At 33.8% G+C, this 25,036-nt stretch overlaps 2 protein-coding genes across 2 annotated transcripts in view; both read right to left on the bottom strand.

The window, feature by feature from the left end:
• Positions 1 to 1,474: 1,474 nt before the first annotated feature.
• Positions 1,475 to 18,181, bottom strand: LOC130636661 (lysine-specific demethylase 6A-like). Its single transcript, XM_057446454.1, has 33 exons — positions 17,988 to 18,181; positions 17,068 to 17,129; positions 16,838 to 16,919; positions 15,419 to 15,527; positions 14,898 to 14,947; positions 14,667 to 14,725; positions 14,351 to 14,471; positions 14,187 to 14,241; positions 13,880 to 14,008; positions 13,314 to 13,440; positions 12,874 to 13,104; positions 12,677 to 12,717; positions 12,056 to 12,140; positions 11,882 to 11,960; positions 10,859 to 11,734; positions 10,681 to 10,786; positions 10,515 to 10,585; positions 9,754 to 9,824; positions 9,600 to 9,663; positions 9,388 to 9,482; positions 9,252 to 9,314; positions 8,949 to 8,997; positions 8,773 to 8,872; positions 7,511 to 7,625; positions 7,168 to 7,190; positions 6,948 to 7,069; positions 5,334 to 5,376; positions 5,120 to 5,170; positions 4,581 to 4,671; positions 3,852 to 3,978; positions 3,351 to 3,467; positions 2,807 to 2,860; positions 1,475 to 2,673 (listed from the first exon to the last, which is right to left on the bottom strand). Exons 1-33 carry the CDS (start codon positions 17,988 to 17,990, stop codon positions 2,641 to 2,643), a joined length of 3,504 nt encoding a protein of 1,167 aa, XP_057302437.1. The 5' UTR covers positions 17,991 to 18,181; the 3' UTR covers positions 1,475 to 2,640.
• A 1,102-nt stretch (positions 18,182 to 19,283) lies between these two features.
• The window catches only part of LOC130636660 (uncharacterized), a 50,678-nt gene continuing 44,925 nt past the window's right edge, over positions 19,284 to 25,036 (bottom strand). Inside the window, exons 69-76 of the mRNA XM_057446453.1 lie at positions 24,214 to 24,294; positions 23,828 to 23,993; positions 23,308 to 23,495; positions 22,899 to 23,061; positions 22,184 to 22,713; positions 21,258 to 21,408; positions 20,301 to 21,079; positions 19,284 to 20,107 (exon numbers count right to left, since the gene is read on the bottom strand). Coding sequence (XP_057302436.1) covers positions 19,598 to 20,107; positions 20,301 to 21,079; positions 21,258 to 21,408; positions 22,184 to 22,713; positions 22,899 to 23,061; positions 23,308 to 23,495; positions 23,828 to 23,993; positions 24,214 to 24,294 — 2,568 coding nt within the window. The 3' untranslated portion in view covers positions 19,284 to 19,597. The remainder of the gene's footprint in view (positions 20,108 to 20,300; positions 21,080 to 21,257; positions 21,409 to 22,183; positions 22,714 to 22,898; positions 23,062 to 23,307; positions 23,496 to 23,827; positions 23,994 to 24,213; positions 24,295 to 25,036) is intronic.

Here is a 25,036-nt window from a genome sequence, read left to right as displayed (position 1 = left end):
AAACTTTAAAACCGCAAAACCACGCACATTATTTTAAAAAACGACATGCATTCCACACAAGCGAACAGAGAAATAAAAATACATCTCACCACAAAAAAAAAAACATGCATTCAAATTAAGTTTGATTTTACTACCGTTACTAAAGAACACTCCAATATGCAATGTAGAAAAAAAACAACTTTTACCTGCATACTTTGTTTTAAAAAAACAAAGTATGCAGGTACGTAAAAATGAACTGGCCCAGTCATGCCTAACTATCGGAATTTTGATTGGATAATTTCTAACAATAGGAGAAAATGTTTAATTGTTTAAAACAAAAGATTAGTGACCGCAAAAAACATTCTATTGGTTTTTAAAATAACTTCAGGTTGCTAGGATATCAAAATACTCGCCTCCGCGAGTATTTTGTTATAAGAACGTCGAGACTGAAATTTAGACGTTCTTATAAAAACGTGAACTTTCTCCAATGTCAAGACTGAGAATTAAATAATATAAACATAAAAGGATTTCTTTTTTTTTCAGTGTCAATTTGAGGATTTTGGATGAGAAATTTCAGCCTTTTTTGAAAAAAAATTGAGGAATTCCACAGAAATTGAGATTTTTTTAAGACATTCTCATAAGTAAAAAATATTTTTTGCTATATCAATGAAGCATTTCTATGTCTTTTAACGCATAGTTTTGTAAAATTAAATTTGAGGAGAAAGAAAACCGGAAAGTGTTAAAACACTATAACTTTATTCCAAGCTGACAACATCAGCCTTAACATGTCTTGATGACTCCTGACAGTAATTCATCTGCCGTTAAATCTATCCCATGTAAACGCCTAATTAGACCTTGATCTGAACAATACCTGCCGACGTTCACACAGAAAGCATATTTGGCGTCAAAATATCCCCACCATATGCAGAATATAATGCCAAAGCATGAAGAAAGCATGCAGAAACATGTCAACTTTTTTTGATCTCAGCATAAACGCCGATTAGGTGCCTAATAAATGGCATCTAAAGCCGGATTTCCACTAGACGAAATGTTAGCGCATGCTCAGTGACAACAAAATAAGCTTTAGGCTAACGTTTCTTCTAGTGGAAATCCGGCTTAACAAGGGTTTAGGTGGCGTGTAATGAGCTCGCGTAACAGACGTTCAAACTTGGGCGCTAACTTCGCTAAAAAATCATACTCAAACAAGATTAACGCCAGTTAGACGCCTAGTGTGAACCGAGTTTAAATAAGAACAAAACAAAAAACAGCGGATATTTTAAGCGTATTTTTCCGATCGAAAATACATCAAATTATACACAACAATATAAATAGACAGATTGCACGAAATTCAAATCAAAATGAGATAAATGCACTAAAAAAATAAGGAAAAAAAAAAAAGAAAGTTTGAGTTGGTAGGTAATTTAAACCCTGGTACACGATAGGGCTTCAAACAACATTTTATAAGTACAGTCTGTTTTTCAAAGTGATGAGAAAAGTTTTAAGTAGTAATGCAATAACACAGTGGGTGACTGTCAAACACAACTTCGCGCCCAGGACTATTCTTCTATATTCTTGTAATCAGACGGCGAAAGTCTAATTACGTAACAAAAAGGTCCTAGAAATAAAAATAGTCATAACGTGAGTATCATTTTGACATCGGTTTTTAAGATTATCGGTTAACCAATGAAATTAAATCAATGTGCCTGGGTTGTTGCGCATGCTAATTGCTATTAGAACTGAAGCAGTCATGCGCGTCAATTGTTATTGGAAAACCAGCCTTCTGTTTTAAAACAATAAACAAACACAGAACTATACAAGAAGAGCGAAATGTAAAATGAAAAATACAATTATATTACAACTCAAAAATTCATCTGAAATACTCGAAATAATGAAAACAAAATAGGATGAAAAATCAGGTAAATGAGAAGAGATATTCATGATTGTGGAGTAACTAATATCCTCTTGTAATTTTAGTAACAATATCACTCATGTCTCGCCATGCCAACTTACAAATGCTGCTTTTTGTAAAAACTTTGTTTAAATCAGAAGCAAAAAGAAAAACTGTCTTTAGATTTTTAACCAAACTTAGAAACCAAGAGTATTCTTCTCCAAACCACAAAAACAAAAAATTAGGTATCTCAATAAACTTAAGGCTGATGAAAATTTAAAAAAAATCCATATTGTCAAGTTTGATTAAATTTTTTTACATCTTATTTTGCGGACCAAACTCTATAAAAGAGTTGATCTCTGCATGAGCAAGCGAGTGTAAGTAAGCTTGGTTTTATACTTTTCTACAGTAGCAGGGAACAGTGCGTCATTACTGTTTTCTGACTGGCTCACAACCTTGAAAATGTTAAAATAACACTTTTACTTTAGGCAAAACTGAAAAATTCGTCAACAAATCAAGGGTTGAAGATCTAAGTTGCATGAAATACTTCATTAGAGCATAAACCCACCTTAAACGATATCCGAAAAATTTAAAGAACACACACTAAAGCCATAAATTTTAAAATCTTCAAAATCTATAATTTTTAATACTTGATTCACAGATAGCTACAAATAAATATTACGAACGATAATATATACAAAATATGACGGTCGTTAAAAATTTCTACCTACAATATAAGTCATCCCTCAAAATAACATCTATTACCATGACAACTACGTTGCAACAGCGGAAGAACCTTTTAAAGCCTAAATATAAAACAAGGAAACAATGACGTCATTAACATTATTTTCACTGTACTAATATAATTTTTTAGAAAAAAAATTTAAATAAATTAATAATAAATATTAAATAAATATAATACAAGAACGAAACACTCACCATCACATTGGCACAAAAAGCTGAATAGACATTCCTAAGCTCGTCCAGGGAGTACTAAATACAAATATAGTTACTAGTTAACAAAAGTTCCTAAATCACACTCATTGTTGTAAATGGTAATGCTGAATCAGCACATATTACTTTAACGGAATTAATTTTATGGGAAATTTGCGAGTTTTTGTCAATTTGCAAAACTATTGGAAAACTCGATATTCGCAATATTCGCAAAAATTAATTCTCCCAAAATTTGGATTTTTTCCTTTTTAAAATTCTTTTAATTTACATATGCACATAATTTATATGTGGATTTTAACTTCAGCAGTATTTATTTTACGTGTCCTACATAAAAGCCCTTTGAAAAACGGTATAAATTGAGAATGTTATCAAATTCTTTTTTCGCGAAATATCACGACTTCAACTTCGCTAAAATTAGCTCCCGCGTTACCCTAAGGTTCTTAAGCAAAATTAATAATGAACCGAAGACGTACATGGAAAAAGTTGGACAATTTTTATCCGTTCGTGTAAAGATTTTAAAAAATCATACCTGGTTGAGCACCATAAAGCCTTCTAAGTTGTTGCTAGTTTTTCTTGCACAGTCTTGACAATGAACCATGAGTTTCCTATTGATGTCTTTTACGAACAGCATGTTAAATACTTCCACCTAAGAAAAGAAAAAGCTTTTAACATCGCGGAAATGTCGAAGGCCTATGCTCGTTGTTTATACTATGGAAATACGTTTGGAGAGTGCTTATTTAACTTTTGTTATTCAAGTGAGGACAGGCGCTTAAAAGATTATTATGAATATTTATACAGGATAGTTACTTCAATGTTGGAAATACTGTTATCATGCGTACATAAGGTATACACCGGCTTTCTTACCCAATTTCCCTCACATGGCATGGTTGACCCGTACAAGTAGTAAAGACACTTACTAAAGATGCCCGCGCTGTGATCTTGTGGCTCTTGTGATTACGAAACGAACTCCATAATCACTAGGTCACGTCACCATCGTAAAATGCTCTCTGAAAGTTACAATGTGCCTCACCTCACAAGTGGAACAGTAGTGCGCCGCTTCGTTTTTCTCTCTTCCATGAAATGTAACTTCGATATTCATGTCCGTGAGAATGTCATACGTCTTTTCACAGTAACGCAGTGATCGTTCCATGCATAATCTAAACACAATATTACTCGTATGCAACCAAAAGGCAAGATATAAAGGTATGCATAATTACATAAGGCATGCATAATTACATAAGGCAAGCATAATTACATAAGGTATGCATAATTATACAAGGTATGCATAATTACGAACACGAGTAAAATTGTTGAGACAATAACAATTTTTCACCATTTTTTTAATTTTGCGCATTCATGCTGTGTGTGAATTTTTCAAATTCGCACACAGCATGAATGCGCCATTATTCTGCATCTGACAAACTGAATTTTTCAAATTTTCCAAATTCGCACACAGCATGAATGCGCCATTATTCTGCATCTGACAAACTGAATTTTTCAAATTTTCCAAATTCGCACACAGCATGAATGCGCCATTATTCTGCATCTGACAAACTGTAAAAATTTTTGTTGCAAGCGTAGACAATGCGAGCAACGCTAAAAATGCGGTAACCGTACTTTTTAGCACGCCGGCATCAAAAAACGATCCTCATCAGTGCCCACGACGGTCTGAAAATTTGCTGACGTCGCAAAAAACACTGTAACTAGATAACATGAGGTGTGACACAGAAACACAGTAAATAAAACTATCCCAACTTACTTGATATGACTAGCTAACTGCGATTCAGGTATGCGAATATGTCGAGCTAAGTTCCATGATAGGTTGATCATAGGAACGATTGACTTGTAGTCTAAACAGTATTATATTATCAAATATCATCAACAATATTATCAAAAATTTGCGAATTTTAGAACGTGTCAGGGTGTCTGCCATTTTTTTTTTTACCAATTTCAAGATTTTAAAACTTTTTTGCCATTTTTGGTGTGTTTCTTATAGTTTTTACTTTAAAGTTTCGCGATATTTCAAGGTTTCGAAACACACAAACACAAACAAAATACTTGGCTGCTAAATAAAGTAATTTAAGAATAGCCAAAAGTGATAAAAGTTAATTGTTTTAAAAAGTACAACACCTTACTACACAGCTATTTTCATAACTAAACAGATATTTTTCTGCAAATATTCATATTTCAAGGTTTTCAGGGTTTTTCCCCTAAAAGATAATGAATATTCAATATTTTTAAGGTCAGGCCTCATTGGGTGCGTCATAGACAGAAATGTCTTGACGCTGTAGTACATACCTTGGAGCTTGTTCCACTCATATCTTTCGATTGCTAACTCGAACTGGTGAGCTATGAGAGAAAGAAAAACTTAATGCATAATATATGAAACAGCACAACAACACTGTGCAATGATTCAACCACTGTTCTGCCGACACGTCAAAGATGTCACCACTCACGATGCTTTCTATAAAAACACATGTTTGTACTCAAACAGGAGCGAGGATTTACTTACGTATTAATGGTCCAACGTTCCATGCTATATTGTTACACCAACCCTAAATAATAAGAACAGTTTGTTAGGACAAGTACTTTGAAATGAATCTCAGATGAGAAATATCGTCGAACTGGCCGATGTCTATGATTATTTATCAGTTGCCGGCTAAAGATTTTCTGTATCTTTTGTTTGTTCTGGAATTATAATTCTAGGTACAGAAGAATTATTACAGGATTTCTAACTAAGCTTTCTTAACAGATATCAAAATTTGGGTTCTCTCATACGAAAGCTTAGCGAAAAAACGAACGAACCAGAGCCGGGATTAAAATCAAACAATAAGCATTAAACCAGCGTTGCCACATCTTACCCTCTTAAAAATAGTGAAATTTATCATGTTTACTAGAGTCAGTGAGACCATTCTCGCTCAAACATGAAGAAAAGATTTCTCAATAATGATCACGTGAGTAAAGAAAAAAAAAGGAATCTATCCAAAAGCATGTTCAGTATTCTTACTTCAGAAAATTCGTTTGCGACCAGGCGAAATTTTTTTCAACCTTATATACTCCGATTTCCCGATGCGACAAAAAGAAATATGCGGTGTCCTCCTGGCTAAACTCTAATCCGCCTTTTTTAAAATTCCTATCATATTAACTGCTAAGAAAAATCCTTGATGAGGTCTGACGAATACTACGAAACTACAAGATTTTAAAAGATGCTTTGGAACACATAAAAGCCAATAAATGTGGGGTAAAATATACGTGTACAGATACCTACACGTGTTTCAGATAAAGGTTATGTATGCAGATTCATTATCCTGTCACAGTTGTATAAACAATTCATATGTATAAACAAGAATATACCTGATTCAACATTCCACACAAGTTGCCTAACATTTCATCAATAGTCCTTACAAATTTTAATCCACCCCTATCTTTTCTTAACTCCCCCCATACAGCTATGCTCATTACTAAAACTTGAATCCCCCATCCCTCACCTTTAAAATGTAATTCATCCACCCTCTAACTAAGTACAAATCTTTGAGTTCCCTCATCTATCATTGGGAGGGGGGCATGTTATGATGTCATCGACTTAAAGTTGATTGCACCTAATGGACATTGAGTCCCCCATTTATTATTGGGAGGGAGGACCATGTAAGAAACAAGCACTTACAATTGATTGCACCCAATGGAAATTGAGTCCCCCATTTATTAATGGGAAGGAGGACCATGCAAGAAACAAGCACTTACAATTGATTGCACTCAATGGAAACTGAGTCCCCCATTTATTATTGGGAGGGAGGACCATGTAAGAAACAAGCACTTACAATTGATTGCACCCAATGGACATTGAGTTCCCCATTTATTAATGGGAGGGAGGACCATGTAAGAAACAAGGACTTACAGTTGATTGCACCCAATGTAAATTGAGTCCCCCATTTATTAATGGGAGGGAGGACCATGTAAGAAACAAGCACTTACAATTGATTGCACCCAATGGAAATTGAGTTTCCCATTTATTAATGGGAGGGAGGACTATGTAAGAAACAAGGACTTACAGTTGATTCCACCCAATGGACATTGAATCCTCCATTTATTATATGGAGGGAGGACCATGTAAGAAACAAGCACTTACAATTGATTGCACCCAATGGACATTTCCACAATTAATCCATACTAAATCACCAGGCTTTTGAATGAATCGATGAACAGGCACACGTGCTTCGTATAAATCTTCTAAAACTGGCCACCAAGAACCTAAATGCAAAATAGAAAAATATTAATTCAACAGTGATTATAACAAATTGAATTTATGCACTTTGGCAAATGTATGTAGCTGAATTATTTTTACGAACCTGATAAGAAATTGATACCATGTCTACAAAAAAAGATAAAAAAAAGAATGAATGAATACACGCAGTGAAGCACATCTTGAGGAGTGGTAAAGTTCAGTCATTTAAAAATCTTACTTTTCCTAATTCATAAAAAAGCATAGTTTTTGCAAAGTAAATCTTAGTATTTAAAAAAAGCAAAATTACATTCATTGTGTTAAAGTTCAGTCATTTAAAAATCTTACTTTTCCTAATTCATAAAAAAGCATAGTTTTTGCAAAGTAAATCTTAGTATTTAAAAAAAGCAAAATTACATTCATTGTGTATAAGCTTGAACAGAGGGACAACAGATACTTTCAACACCTACTTTTCACATAGTTCATGGATCACGCCCCAATATTTCTCATCACAACAAAACCATTCGCAATCTCCTGGACCAATGTTGATATTAATCGCTGCAAATGAGTTGTTTTCTTGGTGGCCTGGGGACAAATAAATAAATTAAAAAATTAAAAAACAACACCTAAAAACAGAGACCTTGAAATCAATGTAAAGACAAGTACTAAGATAATTTAACAGAACAAAACTTTTAAACAACAATTAGCCAGATAAATCAACTTCATAAATCCATCAATTGTACACCAGATTCAGTTATATTATGTTTAATGGCATATTATTCTCAAAAATATATGGAAAAAAAGAGCTAAGGGCATGTGTAGAACTTTTACGTTGAGTTTTTTTTATATAGCACTAATATTTCAGCTCCTGAAAATTGGACGTACTAGTGATTATCTGGATTAGTGGGAAATTATCAAATCATAACTTTGATTGATGGGCTTATTCCAGGGAAAAGTTTAATTTCAAGCTAAAGGCTTATTCTAAGGGGTAAGCTTATTCCAAAGAAAGGGCTTTTGCGAGGGAAGAGCTAACTCCAAGGAGAGGGCTTATTCCAAGGGGAGGGCTTATTGCAAGGGGAGGGCTGATTCCGAGGGGTTGCTAAGGTAAAAATGAAATATCATTATTATATTACCATAAATTATAATTTAACTCAATATTTTGAACTACAAAAAAGAGAACACATGTATTCATGTTTGAACATAAGAACAAGCACTCATTAATTGAAATAAACCAGTGACGTATTTTACAGAATACTGGACTGTGGGAAGTCTAAGCAACGTAAAACCTGATATTCTATCTCCTATTAGTCTAATATTTAATTTAAATGTGCGAAAAGGTATGGCGACATCGTAGGAGAGAAAATTTAATCCAAAAGTTACAATTATTTTTGGGGAGAGTTCCGGCTTCCATTAAGTATGATGGCACCAAGACAAAAAGGGTTTAATAAATTTTGCAAATATAATAAATATCCCCACCTTTGCAAAGTGCAAAGGTGGAGATATTTAATAATCCAGATAAATATGGAAAAACTGCAGTGAACTCATCGTATCACAAACCCTAAACTGTAAACTGAGCTCATTATATATATAGCTCAATATAGGGTTTTAGAGGAGCATTTTTTAACAAGGAATGACAGAATTTAGTGTGTTAGACTGAGTTGTTCACTGTATTGACCAGGCACTGCACAGACAAGAAAAATAACAGCAATAAGAAGTCAATAAAAATATATACCTGGAGTCCGGCAACCTGGTATTTTCATATATAACTGCACAGTATTCATCCCCAATATATTATGGCCAACATGACATAACATGTTACTACCACAGACAACCTAAATTAAAATTCGCAAGTAAGTGAAGTCAGCACTCACTATAAAAAGATAAGAAAACATGATCATACCAACTCACCTTACAAAACAGAGGTAATTTTGTTAATTCAGCTAATTGAGGTTTCCATCTATAAAGAAAAATATTGTCTTTATGGAGGGGTGAAAAACAACAATGGTGTTTACAATGGTCAAGGTGAGTTTTTATCAAATTTGTTTTTACAGGAAAAGCTACTTGCAATGCGCAGCTTTGTATCCATTTTATTAGACATTATAAAAAAAAGATACTCAAAGAAACTGTTAATTCATGATGGGGCTGACCAATGATTATTTTTGTAGGTACACTAAAAAGGATCTCCTGAAATGGTAAATACTTCTGACTCACTTCTTCGTGTCTGACAAATCGACATTAGTACCAAATTTGATCATTTTGAATTTCCTTTTCTTTCTAACAAGAAAGAAAATTTAGTAAATTAAAAAAAAATTCTGCATATGTTTGTATCAAAATACAGAAAACTTACAGCTTCTGTCCGGAGGTTGATGGGTTATTATTATTTTCACCAATGTTTGTATCTAATTTTTCCTTCTCTTTTTTCTCTTTTTCATTATCGTCACTCTAAACAATTTATAGTATTCACAAATTTAAAGCTTAAACAACCTAACAAAAAATATAAAAATGTTCAAGTAAGTATAAAAAAGAGGAAAAATTAACGAAAATAAAAACAATGCTTGCCTGTAATGAATCTTGGTAAGTACTAGCTTGATACTGTGCATACTTTGCAATGGTCATTTTTGATCTACAACACAACAGCAAAACACGATTAACAAATACTTTTATTAGCAAAAGTAATAATAGACTTAGAAAAAATGACAAAACGCAACCTTACTTGCTACTTTTGCATGGCCAAACATGCTTTTTCAAATCTTCATCCCAATTTTCATCTGTTCTTTGTTGCCGCTAAATCATTAAAGTATTATAAATTGTATTTGAAAGTATACGCACGTTTATTCTGATTTAATTATATCTCTGTTTATTCCAGTCACTCTTTAAGATAAAGGAGTAGCGTAAGAGAAGATCATAGATCCTATTATGTGAATGTTTTATTCTAATTTATTCGAAGATTATTTGTTCTTTATTTCATAAATACACATTCTGAAGCTACTAACTTTAGGGCGAATGCCTTTAAAACACGGACTAGATTTATTTTTTTGACCTTACAATTCTTTGGCCATATTTCGAAAGCAATCAATGTGCGAATATTTTACAATGAACCGTTGATATATAGCTTGCAAAAGCCTGTGTGTATACAATACATACTGTACGATATATATCATTGACAACTCATATATATCATTCACATAATCATATATATCATTATAGCATCACATGCATCATATATGTTCATTGCGTTTGACTTGTTGAGTATGCTACATATGAGAAACCATATACAGACCCATATGGCTAAAACATAACTAAAAAATGAACCCCTGTTTAGCAATTTTTTGTAGTTCAGTAAATTTTAGCATTACAGTTGTGAGCTGTAAGAAAATGACCAGAGAAATTTGTGCCGTGGACAGGCATAGTAAATCACACAAGTGTGTTATAATATAGGATGGCAAATAACAAAAGGATAACAAAACCAATTACCTGAATTCGTATTTCTACAGTGTGGTCAGGAGCTTGTTCAACTAGACGTCTTGTTGTAAATAAACTTAGGTCTAAAGTCAGTAAGATTTGTAGTACAATTCAGAAGTTTAAAACAGGTGCATACAACCAAGTTGAAATAACTGTGTTTACACTGCAAATGACTTACCTAACTTTAGAGCTTTACACAATCCTTTAATAACCGTTACTGGGTTTCGCGTGTCAAAACAGAAATTTCGTAGCACAGGCGACATAGCTTCTCTACGATCTGATACCTAAGTAGAAAATGACTAATATAGCTCAAAACAATCAAAAGTGTTTAATACAGTTTGACTAACACAACTCACAGTGATGCTTGGTGTTGGTGGATAAAGCTGAGAAACTGGAACAGGAGGTGGTCGTGGTGGAGGAGCTGGAACAGTATTCTCGTCCCAGAGTAAACAGATTTTTGGTACTTGATATCCATTTGACAAAAGAGCTTTTGGAGACCTAACAATTCGATTAGGTGATATTAAAGGAGATGTTAGACCCGGAGAGAGTAAATTTTCTTTATGAGATGCAACATCCAATGTTGTGTTTATACTCATTGGTGTCTCCTTAGATGTTGTTACTGGAGACACTAGTGGTAATGCTAGTGAAGAAGGTGTAATTGCATCTGTTGCCAAAGTTAACGCATTACTAACTGAGATAAAGGTATCATTATTTACAGAACTAGGAGTATGCAGAGAATTTTCAGCAGTATTGTTTATTTGGTTTAAGTTTTTGTCAGATTTTAACAGCTGGTTGGTACCATCATTTTCGTTATTAATTGACAATGAATTATGGTTCCACGATGGACCAGAAGTATCAGCAAGCTGTTTTGATTGGATTGTTGGTGACATAAGAGGTTGCACAGCACTTGAAGTTGTCATGGTTACATCCATATGAAAAGAATCTTGCTGACAGCTCTCATTAACAACAGGCTGTACATTGTCACTAAAGATTGCGGAATGCATTCCATCTAAATTCAAGTCACTAGTTGGATTTTTCATATTGTCTAAAGTTTCCATTATTTGTGTATCTATATTAGGATCAGTGGTTGATAGAGATTCAGTGGCTGGTTTAAGAGGGTCCCTAATGTTAGATTGCTCATTTAATGAACCTTCAGTTGATGTACCAGGTTTTTGCGAAGTGTTTAAAAATTGATTACGAGCATGGAGAACTACTTGCTGGTTAAGTCGAGCCTAAAAGTACAAAACAGATAAATAAAAAATAATTATTATATATATATAAAAATATACTGAAATAAATATAATAATTTGAGACCTTTTAAAGCATGATAGGCTAAAAAAAGACTAAATATATTAAAATAATTTAACTAAAACAATAACCTGTTGAACCAATCTGACAGTCCTCGTTGTTAACTCAGCTGGAATAGGTAGTTTCCATGCCTCTTCTATACTAGGTAAGCTAAATATTGTAAATATAAGTATGTAAAAAAATATAAAAACACATCTGAATTATAGTTTGTACAAAACATAAACTAACTGCTAAAAAAATATTACCTCTTATTTATTTCAGCAACTAATGGGTTTGCCATTTTCTCCTTTAAAATTTTCATCCTTGTTTCCAACCCTGTGTTTGGACTTCCTATAAAAAAGAGAAATATATCACACACAAAAACGTTAAAGTACATTAAAGCACACTGTGATAAATTTTTAAGTCCATATTCTTTTAAATAATAGGATAGTCTGGACATCCTACTGGTTTTTTCATTAAAGATGATTTGGGGCTTCCAGAAAAATGCTAATCTAAGGCCATTCTCAAAAAAAGTTCAATTTTCCTTTTGTGATTAATCTTCACAATACCAAAAGTTTGGGTCAGAACTTTTTAATAATCTGTTATTTTTACAGTATTTTGTCAATTCACAACGTTTAATCTATACTAACCCAAATATTTTTACAAGCTTAAAATGTACAACAACGCAACACACAAATCGAAACATGGTTAATGAATGAGCAAAACGTTACACGCTATGACAGCACACATCATGCTGCTACTGATTCACTTCATTGTTTTTAATGTTTGCTGTAGCTTAAAGAAGACCACAAGAATGCAATGAAGTTGTCTAAAACGTAGACATGTATATGTAGGCATAAAATGTAACAAAGTTAAGTTAAACTTACCACATGCTTTTAAAGCATTTGTGTAACATACCATGGAATCTCTAAACAAAAATAAACATCAATGAAGCTGTATAACTTAACTGAAACAACTGCTTGATCACCTAAGTCAAAATATGATACAAAATAATCTATTCAAAATTAACAATGTTATAAATTTAAAAACGTTATGGAAATATATATTTATATAATTGGCTTACTGAAAATGACCTCCAGTCTCGTAAAGCACACCAAGATCTGTCCAGGCAGCTATGTGGTTATTATCAAGCTGGACTGCACAAACATAAGCTTGCAAAGCATCCATGGGTTGATTTTGTTGCTGATATAAAACTCCAATCGAACACCATGTGTCAGCATTTGCTTCAGCTTTGTCAATAGCATGACGGTATGCTGTAAATGCATCATGAATCTTGCCGAGTTGCGCATAGCACCTGAGAAAGTAATACATAAGATATCATAAGATTTGATTGAGCACTATTAGTAATCTGTAAGCCAGCACTTTGTTTGCACAATTAGGTGAGGGCACCATTTGGCACAAACTAATGATCATAGTAATATTATAAGGACTATGTTTCTTTTCTTGAGGGACAATACAAATTTTTTTAGCTATTGGAATAGGCCAACATAACAACTAACATACCTCCCAAGAAAATACCAAGATGAACCGCTGCTTGTATCAAGTTCTAATGAGCGTTGAAGACATTGCACAGCTTGTTGAATTCTCTGCGTTTTTTCGCCGAGCTGATGATGGGAATGGTGCATCCATCCTAAACATGCACATTATTACTTTATATACAATTTAACCATTATCAGACTTTCTAATTCAATTTTTCTTTTTCTTTTCTTATTTGCATAAAAACTAGATTTCGCAACCAGCTTTTCGTGCCAGAAAGAACAAAACAGGGATTTTGATGCTACCTTTTGCTTGACAAAAAAAATAACATCCATGCACATAACCATGCTTAGCAACGTTTTAAAAAATACATGAATGTAACAGAACCTACCAAAATACTATTTAGAGATGACTGAGATTGTAGGAATTGGTTCTCATTGTCATGAAGTTTCTGGTTTGCAAAAAGGTTACTAGTAAAAACTAGGATCACTGTGAATTAGAAAGGCTACAAATTGCCATGTGTAATCACTGAGTGGCGCTGCAATGTCACTACTAAAAAAGTAAGAATGGTAAATCTATAGACATTCTCATACCTAGCTGTCTCCAAGCAACAGACTGTATATTTTGAGGCATTCCTGGTGCAGCAATAATGGCTTGATATGCCTCTTTGGCAAGTTCATATTTAGATTGAATTTCAAAGAGATGAGCAATATGAAATCGAACTAAACGAAATTATTTAAGGATTAAAAATGTACAGGCATAATTTAGTTAGAATAAATTGAAGCCTTTGTTTATTTGCATAAAAATTAGTTAAAAAAGGACCAATGTGACATTTTTTTTTTGAGATAGTAGTGGTTTTGCTTCCTTTATAGTACAAAAAAGAAAATATCAAACACTTACTCTCAACTTTAGACAATGAACAAGGACTTGAATCTAATAATGCCAGCTGAAAGTGCTAAAAATTGATATTTTGATAAGAATTTGAAAACTTTAAAGTATTTTGACATGTGATTCCAGTGATAATGATTATGATGATGAATGATGATCAACAAATTAATTCAAACCTTTAAACTAGCATCAAAGTTATTCAATGACTTAAACATCAGTCCCAATCTCAAGTGAACTTCATTAGCTCTTGCAAAGCTTGGATCAACATAAAGAAGTTGCTGAAATGCTTTTATTGACCTATTTGAAAACAAAAAATGAGAGGAATGAAACATTTCAAAAAAAAAAAATTTATTGTAGTTATTAAGTAACTTTAAATACACACATAGATAAGTTAATTAATTATTACTACATTAAAAGTTAAAATTAATAACTGTTTGAGGGCATGGAATTTATGATTTTATAAATTTTTTCTCTCCAATAAGGATATCTTACCATTGATATGCATTGAAGTGGAAGTAGACAATTCCAAGACCATACAAAAAGGGAGCATCCTGAAATGAGTTAATAACAAAGTCAGCAATATTTTTTTTGTATATTGAAGTTGGCATCTTATACAGGAGTGCAAAAATTGGTGTGAATCAGGAAATACCTTTCATTGCACAGGTGTGAACCATGTCTTAAAACAAAGATTTACCAGTAGGAAAAACTATATTAATATATCACCTTAAAGTATTCCTCAGAAAGACCAAAGTAGCGCTGATATGCTGACATAGCTAAAGTTATAGAAATTCAACTTTTTTAAGGACATCATCATAAAGAAACATTTTTTATCAAAAAATAACATATTGAGGGCATTCTTAATTTATTAGTTTGTCGTTTTCTGAGCCATAATCTTGTTGCAGTTTTAGTCAGTAGATTATTTTTTAGCATCTTCAAATAAAAAACATCATCTTGTGACTTTCGTTTTACTGTATTCCACTCCTAATTTTAATATATCTCAAAAAAATTGTTTTTCATATGAACTTTTTAGGATGGATCATGTTCTTAAAGCTAAGCACTGAACAGTCACAGCAAACATTGGCACTATATCTTTACTTATTAAAACGCACCAGCATCAATAAATATGGTAATGGTAAATATACACAAGTATTTATGCAAACCCATACTTCTTGTATTCAGCAAGAAATTTTAAAGGTTGGTCAGAAAAAGACAAACCAATATTTTTTAAGGATAGTCTGAGTTACCTTTGGGATACTCTTCCTGAAGAATGTGATAATGCCCTAATTTACAAAAAACAGATGCATCCACACTTTTACCCTCAACTTTCAGTTTGTTTACCAAGTGCTGTATACCCTAAACATAGAAAATAACATTCCAATTTGTGTCTAAAAAATTTGTATATTTACTTTAAAATTGATTGATTGGTTCTTAAGACATTTGGTCTTTCACTTGGACACTTCACTAAACATGCATCATGAACTAACTCTAAGTGAAGCATCCTGAAGCAAGAATATCAGGCTGGGATTTAAAGGTTAACATGAGCATATTGTTTAGAACAATAGAGAAATAAGAATAATGACCAGCCTGGTTAGAATTTTCATATTCTCATAAAAAAAGCATGCAAGCTTTAAATAAACCTGGTCAGAGAATTTTAATTGAAAGTTAGAGTGGTAATCAAGTATTCAATAAAGCTTAAACAATGCAACCAAAATGGGTTTTTTGATAACAATATACTTTAAAAATATTCCTTATCCTATTTTTTTCAGGTTTATTAATTTGATATTTGCTTTTTTAAAAAAACTCAGCCATCACGTTTAAAGTGAAATGGATAAGGAAAATAAAAGGGATTTGACAGCTCTAGTTGTATAACATTCATCCTTTCCCATCACCCTTAAAGCCTGGGGATTTTGTCGATCACATCTGAAAATTCCACTCCATGGCAAACAATCCTCAATGATTTGCACACATTCGCCATCACATTACTAAGCTTAACTTCCGCCATTGACAACATCAATTTAGAAGGAAATGTGGTCAATGAATTGAGTAATTAATAGAGTTGAAGACCTCACCTTGTACACAAAAGTAAAATGTTATACATTCTTATATTAAAATAACATGTTACTTTTACAACTTGTTAAAGGTTTAAAATATGCGGTGGCAAAGGATGCAAAAAAAAGAAAAAACCATGAAGGCAATTTTTATTCATGAAATAAATAAAAATTGTGTGGTAATGTTAAAAAAACATTACCACACAATTTTTATTTATTTCATGAATAATTAGTCTCTTACATGCTTTTAACCAATCATTTTATTTCACCCACAAATTAAATAACTGTCTATTTTAGTAAGAAGATTTTATAATGATCTCTTAGTAGTACAAAATTAAATTCATTCAAAAACATGAATGGTATTGTGCTTGCAAATTAACTTGTTTTGTGTCATGATTAAATACAGGATATTGTTATTGTAAACAATTATTTCAACCCCCACATGATTACTAAACACAAAGAAGATAAGAAATTGCAATAACACAATGCTTTCAATCTTTGATGTCTAGTTAGAATTTTTTACAAATTTTATTTACCTAATGTCTAAATAAAAAAGTCCAAATTGACCTAAAGGATTGTTGAAAAGGGAATCAACATGTATATTAAAAATATTACCTTCTTAAGTAAAGTTCTATGATTTAAGTTACTTATTGTTTCAGCAACAGGCTCATACCAACGAATAAATCCAAATAGTCGGCTAAAAGTACAAACAATATATACATGATTTACTATATTTTTAACACAATAAAAATTAAAGCACCCTTTAGGCTATATATAGAGCATATTTATTGGAATTTTTTTTTTTCACAGACAGTGAAAATAGCTGGTTATTAATGTAAAACAACCTGTCATAATTCTCCAGAAGTTTCTTTTCTTCATCAGACAGGGTCAACGACTCAACCTCAACCTAAAGCAAATAAGTTATAAATAAACTTAGCCAGCCATATATAAAAATTAAAAATTGGATGACAAAATTTTAGAGCAAGGCAGCAAAATTAAAAATCGGTAATTTACAAAATTAATGGTGTTTCTTTTTTTGCAATTTTTAAACAAAGTTTCAGGAAAAAGCTGAATTATAGAGTCCAGGATTCCAAAATTGGGTATAGTGGGAGATTTTAGAGACAATCAACAGGCGAAGCAGCTGGAGTCCAGGGGACGCTGTAAGCCCCCTGTTGGTTGGGGTTCAGAGGCGAAACCTGTGGAAGCCAACATATTTTTAGAGTCCTAAAACATGTAAAACGGCCATACCTTGGACTTCAGAAACATCAATTTTCATGCAGTGATAGAGACACTTATTGGCAAAAAATAAAAAATTACTACTTAGCAAAAAAGTGGGGGTTATAGAGGTATATATAGACATTGTCTTGCAGAATTTTTCTGAGATTATAGGTGCAGTTCTGTGAAGAATGGTTTTCCATTATAAAAATTATTGTCACACATATTTAGCTAAGTTTAAACTAAGCGAATTCATTTTTCAAAAGCTAACTTTCATCACACTTTTTCTGTAAAGGGGATAGGGTGGGAGGATATGACCTTTATTGAAAGTTACCTGATTTGTCTCTAAAAGTCAGTGAATAAGCAACTATATGAAACTTATCAATATTGTAAAGCCTTTATAAGACATATATGTGACGATAGCAAGTGAACCCTTAGCTAGCTAGCTAACAAAATTGGCTGGCTAGCCTTTTGTCCTGAAATAAGGTACATCACAACAGAGAGAACACATTCAGCCAGCCAAGCTAGCTCCAAACTAAATGGAAATTACCATTTCTCATTCCAATTCCATCAAGTATATTGCTTAGACGTTGATGAATAACCGAAATAAAAGTTACAAAATAGAAATTATAAACGGTAAAATATCTAGCTTAGCTGATTAAAAAATAGCAAGCGGTTCGAAGAATCTTGTTTTTATCCCGGCAAAGTTTTGTTTAGAATAAACATGGCTACCATTTTTACAAGCCACCGCTGAAAGACAGACAGGATCGCGGGCGGACTACGTTTACAGTAAACCAATCGGAGCGAGCCTTTAGAGGTTCCACCAGGTCCGGAAAAAATATTCGTTGGGGTAGGCCCAACTCTCTCCTCCAGGGGTTTCTTGGAGGAATTATTACCTCCTATACGGGTTTGATGTTACAATTTTTGTTTGACATCAACCTTGTATCCAGGCTTCTCTTACACCAATGATTTCCTGACGGGACAGACAGCTCCGTAAATATCGTAAGTGAAGAAGAGCCCTGGGGACAAAATTAATTTTGGATGCTATTTAATTATTTTTTGCATGTCATATTTTGATGGTACCTCAACGGCGCCGTAGCTTAGTGGTTATAACTCTCCTACTTTGTGCTGGGTACCGTAGTTTGATTCCCCTTGACACGGTGATTCAATATGGGCGAGTGAATTTTACTATAACCCCTTGAACTCCTAGCCATGAGGGGGAAATTGGGAAGATGGCACGTGTGGGCCGCCGGATGCTGCACGAAGTTTTCTGGTAGAGCGTAGATTCTAATTAGGTCCGCGTAGCTTAAAATAAGCATTAAATAGTCTAGGACTTTCCATATGTAAGCCATGGCCCCTTCTGATTATAATAGATTCTTGATATTTGTGAGGCTAGCCATGTAAAGTATGCACATCTATCTATATATCAACACCTTGATGATGATCCTCATTTTGTATCTTAGCTCATGTACGCCTGTGATATGCTTAAAGTATTTAAGAATTTTTTAACCAGTGATTAAATAACTGGCTAGTGTTATGCGACTTTTTTCAGCCTCGTCCCCAGGTCTTCTTGTCTCTCACCAGGCTTGTGTGGCAAAAATGTCGAGACAAAAAATAAAAAAACTTTTTTCGTGAGAATTTCTAACAACCAATATTGTTACTACAACTTTTTTTTAGAAGAAAGATTAAAAAAACCCTGGAAACAAAGTTATAACAAGATAATGTTACATTCTGTGGTCTACCACATGCTATTTTAACTTCTTTATAATACGGGTCAGCTTTTGATACAGATAAAATTAGTTAGTTCTATAAATGCAACTAATGGGGGCCACGAAAGACAACTGTCTGTTAGTTAGTACTCTCTTGAAGTAATTATGTAAATCAAAATTAATAACTTAAAACTATTCTTCTTTGAGGGTCACCAAAATGTACAAAACATAAAAATAAAGTTTTTACAGTTACAAAATATACTTTCAGTAATGACTCACTTTGTCATGTCTAAAAAGTTGCGATCAAGTATACTTTCATAAGAAGCTTTGCTTACGTTTTAAAAAAAGTTTGTCCTTTTACATGTTTTACATATATGTTTTAACAACACAAAGTTTGCATGTATTTTCTATTTACACCTGTACTTAATCATGTTGATGAAGAAGACTGTACTTAGCCGTGGTGTTGTTCAAGAAGAAATTCTTTTTCTTCCATTTCTTTCTTTAACTCCTCCAAACGTTTAAAACGCTCGGATTTGGCAATCATAGCTTGACTGAGTTGGGATCGTGCTGCACTTAGTTTGGCATTGGACATACGGGCAATGCCGGATAGCTTTTCTAAGTTTGGACTAAATGAAGGAGTGTTTCGGATCATCTCAACATTTGCAGCTATTTCTTCTTCAAGCTCTTTTACTTGTTTAGACAGTTCAAGTGTTTGACTTGTCATCATCACAAACTCATAATCAACATCATCGATTTTGTTTTGAAGCTCGTCAATTTGATTGGCAAGGAAAGTTTTGTAAAACGCTGTAGTCTTTGTTTCTCGGTTAGTCAACCGAGACCTGGGTGGTACCATTGACAGGTTTATAGGTGATCGAGACAATGCTGAATTTCGAACATTCTGTTTTAAAATGTTATCAAATTTACTTGGGACGTAACTAGATACTGGGCGAGCATCCTTCACCTAAAATTCAAGAACATGTTGTTTACAATTTTAAAGGAACAAGATGTGGTGATTGGCGCAGGGGGCGGTGTTGGGCGCAGGTAACGGTGTTAGGTGCACAGAGGCTGGGTACGTTGAAAAGGATGAAGAAGACACTGGGAGGAGTAGACAGTGAAAAGAAAGAGGTAAAGTTATCGGATTGGAGGTGAGATACCTTAACTTTCAGGTCTTGCAATTTTTTGTCGACTTCTGTTTCACTCCCCTGCAGCTTTGTATTTGTTAAATTTTCTTCCACCTCTCCCAGAAAATTTTTCAGTTTGTTGCTAGCAATGAAGTTGGTGTATTTATGTAAACGTTGCGACATCACTTGGTCTCTTAAATCTTGGCTTTTTTCGTTTTTATTCCGAATGAGTTTAGTGTCAAGGAAATCGTTGACAACGTTTTCCTGCTCGATTTCATCATGCGCTGCACCGATGACGGCCTGTAACACTTTCTTTCCATTATCATCAGCGCTCGCCTCTGGCATGTTCTTCATGGCTTCGTTCAAAGCATTCGATTTCTTATAGCGCGACAAAAACAAATCAGAGCACACAACACTGAGGGCTTTATAAAACTCCTTCACGAACTTCGGATCAGCATCGTTGCGCATGTCACCAACGTGTACGTGTGATAACGTGTGAACCAAAACGAGGATAAACTCGCCAACGTTTTCGAGTCGATCGCGTCGCAGATATAACAGCCTGTTATTTGGATCGTAGTAGAAAGAGTTGCGATAGGCGTTTTGTTGTAAGTTGCTGTTGGGTGGAAGTTTATCAGCGAGGAGGATGTTCACTGGATTGTGAAGACAATGCACTCCAAGTAAATCTCTTATGAAGGTTGAAAATTTGTAGATGACAAATTCTCGTGCATTGACAGAGTCAAGATCAACAGGTACTAGACTGTCATCACTGTTGTATTTATTGTCATCTTTTTCATCGACATATGGTGACGCATCTACAAGATAACATAATGCGTCAAAGTCGTAGCGATTTTTTGCAACGAAAGAAAACATACTTGTACATAGAACCTTGGTAGTCATTGTCTCGATTACCCACCTTTAACCTATACCTAGCTAAACTTGCACAAGATAAGATACTGTGCAGCAAATAAAAGAGGAAAAAAGATCCACCACCTTCTTTCGTCTGGTCTTTTTGTAGCGGGGGCGCGTCACCACTCATCGTGTCTCGGATCGATTGTAACTTTTGATACAGTGGTGATTGCATGAGAAGATTATTTAACTCACTGTCACTCATCGGTGCAGCTAGTTGATACGATGTTGGCATCTATACGCAAAAAATAAGGAGAAAATGCAACTTGTTACATAAGTTTTTAAATCATGCGCAAATTGATATATAAAAACATTCATAATTGTTTGTCCCGCTATCGATCGTTTCTGTTTACTAGTTTGTGATTTTAATTCTGACTAACGGAGTGACTGCCAGTACAAAATCTGGTATAAAGAACAAAACAAAAATTATAAAGAAGTTTTTGCCGCCTAAATATAACTTTGGGCCATAATTGGTTCAAAAATTAAAATTTCTGCAGTGCACCAAGAGCTCGCACAAATGATATGGTGGCAAACAATAATTGTAATAAACAATTATCTTGGTGAAAATAGGCTTTTTAGTAAGAAATTGGCAGTGACAAAAAAGCATGTTAAACATGATTGCATCAAACATATCCACAACGTGCTCTTTTTTCAATCTGAGAGGAATTATAATTCATTATTTCTAATTGCTGACACAGGAACAGAAATCTCTTTTTTACTCAGATTAGTCGCATTGATTCTCTTACATGTAAATTGTAATCAAAGGCGTAATTATTAAAGCCACTTGGGCTTTTTTTTTCATTTTGCAAAAGTATAGATACAACAAAAGCTGAAATGTACTATGGGTATTAGAATTTTTATATGTCATATAAAAGTTATAATACCCACAGTACTAACTGAACCGTGAAGTTACGAACAAGGAATACAGTATTTGCTGAGAGGCTGTAAATGCTTAAAATTCTATTAATAAACCGCTTTGCATGAAGTAAATAAATTACAAACTAATCTACCTGTGACGTCATCTCCTCAAAAGGCTTGATCTCCGACTCCGGTGCAGATGTTTGCACAAGATGATCAACATTGATTGTTTCATTCAACATCATTCTCGCTTCGTTCTTCATTTTATCTTCCTCACTTTCGAGTTGTTCTTGAAATTCTTCTTTTGCTTCTTCTGCTTTACGCTCGACATCTTTCAGTTTAGACTGTCGACGTTCTTTTCGTTTGTTTTTCAATCTCTTTTCCAGCTGACTCTGCATGCGTATTCGATCAGCGTCCATCTTGTTCATTAATGTTGCAAGGTCTTTGCTGTGCTCTTTTAACAGAGCTTCTTGTTCGTCCTTGGACGCGCCTTCTTTAATCAAACTAGATATATCTTTTTTGGCCTTTACTTTCTTCTCTTTCAACAAAGCTTCTTTACGTGCGTTCAAAGCCAGTATGGCTTTCTCATTTTTCTTTCTTTCTTCCTCAGCTTCTTTTTCGAGTTGTTCTTCATACGCAGCGAGCTCTGCTTTCATTCGCTCACGCTCAGCGGCCTCGAACTCTAAAATAAGATATATAAAATTAATTACAATTTTGTGCTACGCTAAACCGAAACACCGCAGACTGAAGCAACTCTGTAAACAAAAACAAAAAGATCAACCAATCGCATTTTATTTTCTCCATGTACCAATAGGAATATAGTACCATCTAGTGCTAAGCCAATCAGAACTCTTTAACTGAACTCACCTTCCATTTCGCGTTTTAATTTCTCTTCTTGTTCTTTCTTTTGTTCGTCTAGTTTTTGTCGTACTTCTTGCAACTCACGCGCAGCTTCTTGTGCTTGCCTGATGGACGATTGATGATCTGATGATTGATCTGGTGACATCTCACTCAAGTAGTCCGCATACTCCTAAAACGAAAAAAACACAGATTTCAAATATGACCTTCAGCTTCGTGAAATTAAATTGATCACAAACAACTTAAACATAAATAATGTTTGCAAAAGTTTCATGTATATATAAATCATTAGAGAAGTCCTTTTACTTTACAGTGCTGTGAGACCAAGAATAACACACATCACAAATTGAACAGTTAGTATCTCTAGAGATGACGATTTCCATGATGCCATCTGACCCGTAAATAACTAACCATCTACCTGATAGTGTTTTTCTTTGAGTTCCAACTTAGCTTTAGCGTATCTTATTTCCCAATCAGATGAAGCATTCTTTTGAGTAGATTTTCTTTCGTCTGCTTGTTTCTTCTCAAGACTACTCATCTCCAACTGTTGCTGGTTGAATAGTTCAGCACGGTGTTGTTGGAGTTCCTCTTGAGACAAGTCTTCTTCTGCAAAAATACAAAGTTACGTAAATTTTCATATACAAATATGTTTAGAAAAAGACCACGAGTGAAGCTCGAGAACATAGTAAGAATAGGGCCAGTAGAGGTGCAGAGAACGGGTAACAAGAATAACTAAAAACTTCTGCATAAGGAAAAAAAAACTTCAGGTGTGTACCAAAAGATGTGGGTAATTAAGGAAGTTTATATTAGGCAACTGTGGCGTTACTGATCGCCTGTTAAAAACATCACATGTGGCGAAATCACACCTCCATTTTTCGAAGGTTAGATTTTCCCTGATTAGAAATGAAGACATAACTACAAGTTCGTTGAATACTTACTCTCCAGTTCTTTATATTGTTTTTCATGTTTTGCTTTCAACTCATCTTTCTCAATCTCGTGTTTATCATCCAGTTTCACCAACACATCATCAATTTCAACCTTGCGTTCTTCAGCAAATAATTTCTCCAAATCAGAAACTTCTTTCGCTTGACGCTGTTCGAGAATCTAACATGAAAACAATATTGCATAAGAAAAAAACATAGGGACGCATGTGTGTTAATATAACATAAAACAGAAAACAATGCAACAAAACCTAATGGCTTTGATATGCAACACAGTTAAACTTCACTTCAAAAGTATATGTTATAAATAAGTTAATAAAAAAGACTGTCGAAGGTACCAACAAAAGCTGATTCAAACAATGCAAAAGAAACACATGGTTCACCTTCTTAATGATATATTCAGTTGATTCAGCTCCATTCTCACGAATAGCAGCCAACATGGCTTCTTTTTCTGCTTCTTTAAGCTAAAAATAAAACAACAAATTGATTAATGTCACATCAGTCAGCTTTATCTGGCTTTACTTAAGAATATCGGTAAGCATATGTTATTTGTCAATTAACTTAACACCTTCTTAGGGCCAGACACATCAAAAAACAAAACCATAATGATTAAATACCTACTAAAAATCAAGAGTTATTGAAAAACTAAGTATTACTGGATTTGTATAAAAGAGTAACGAGCCATAGTACGTTAAAACAATAGATTATCTATACCACGCTGTGTTTATCAGGGTTAATTTAGCAAGTATTTCAACATCCAGTCATGTAGTGCTCATAATTTGAGTTAAGTTGCTATATGATCCAACTAAAACGCTCCAAAAAACAGTGGAAATAAATTGAAAAAAGAATGTTTAGTCCAACTTAACAAATAAATGAGCAAGGACGCCATTTGAGCAAGTTTACATCTTAATGGTTACACGCTTTTTTTACGCAATTCGGAGAATTCGAACCCACGACCTCTGAGCCATTATGCCTTGAGTAAAAAGGTTTAATTTGACGGCTTTTTTTTAAAAAAAGCAGTTCGACGGCTGGCGAATTATGCCGCTGAAATAGTTTATGCAGCCTCTGCATCTAGTTTGAAAGTCCAAAAATCGTCACTTTCTAGCATTTATTGATAAGTAACTTTGTGCAAGAAATCAAAAAAATCCAGTGGACATATCCAGAGAAAAGCTGTGACAGACGGACGGACGAACGTATAGACCCTAA

This window comes from Hydractinia symbiolongicarpus, chromosome 3, assembly GCF_029227915.1.
Source record: "Hydractinia symbiolongicarpus strain clone_291-10 chromosome 3, HSymV2.1, whole genome shotgun sequence".
In the NCBI taxonomy this organism is placed as follows: domain Eukaryota; kingdom Metazoa; phylum Cnidaria; class Hydrozoa; order Anthoathecata; family Hydractiniidae; genus Hydractinia; species Hydractinia symbiolongicarpus.
Note: the sequence above shows the minus strand (reverse complement) of the source record. Positions and strands in the feature narration are given on the sequence as shown.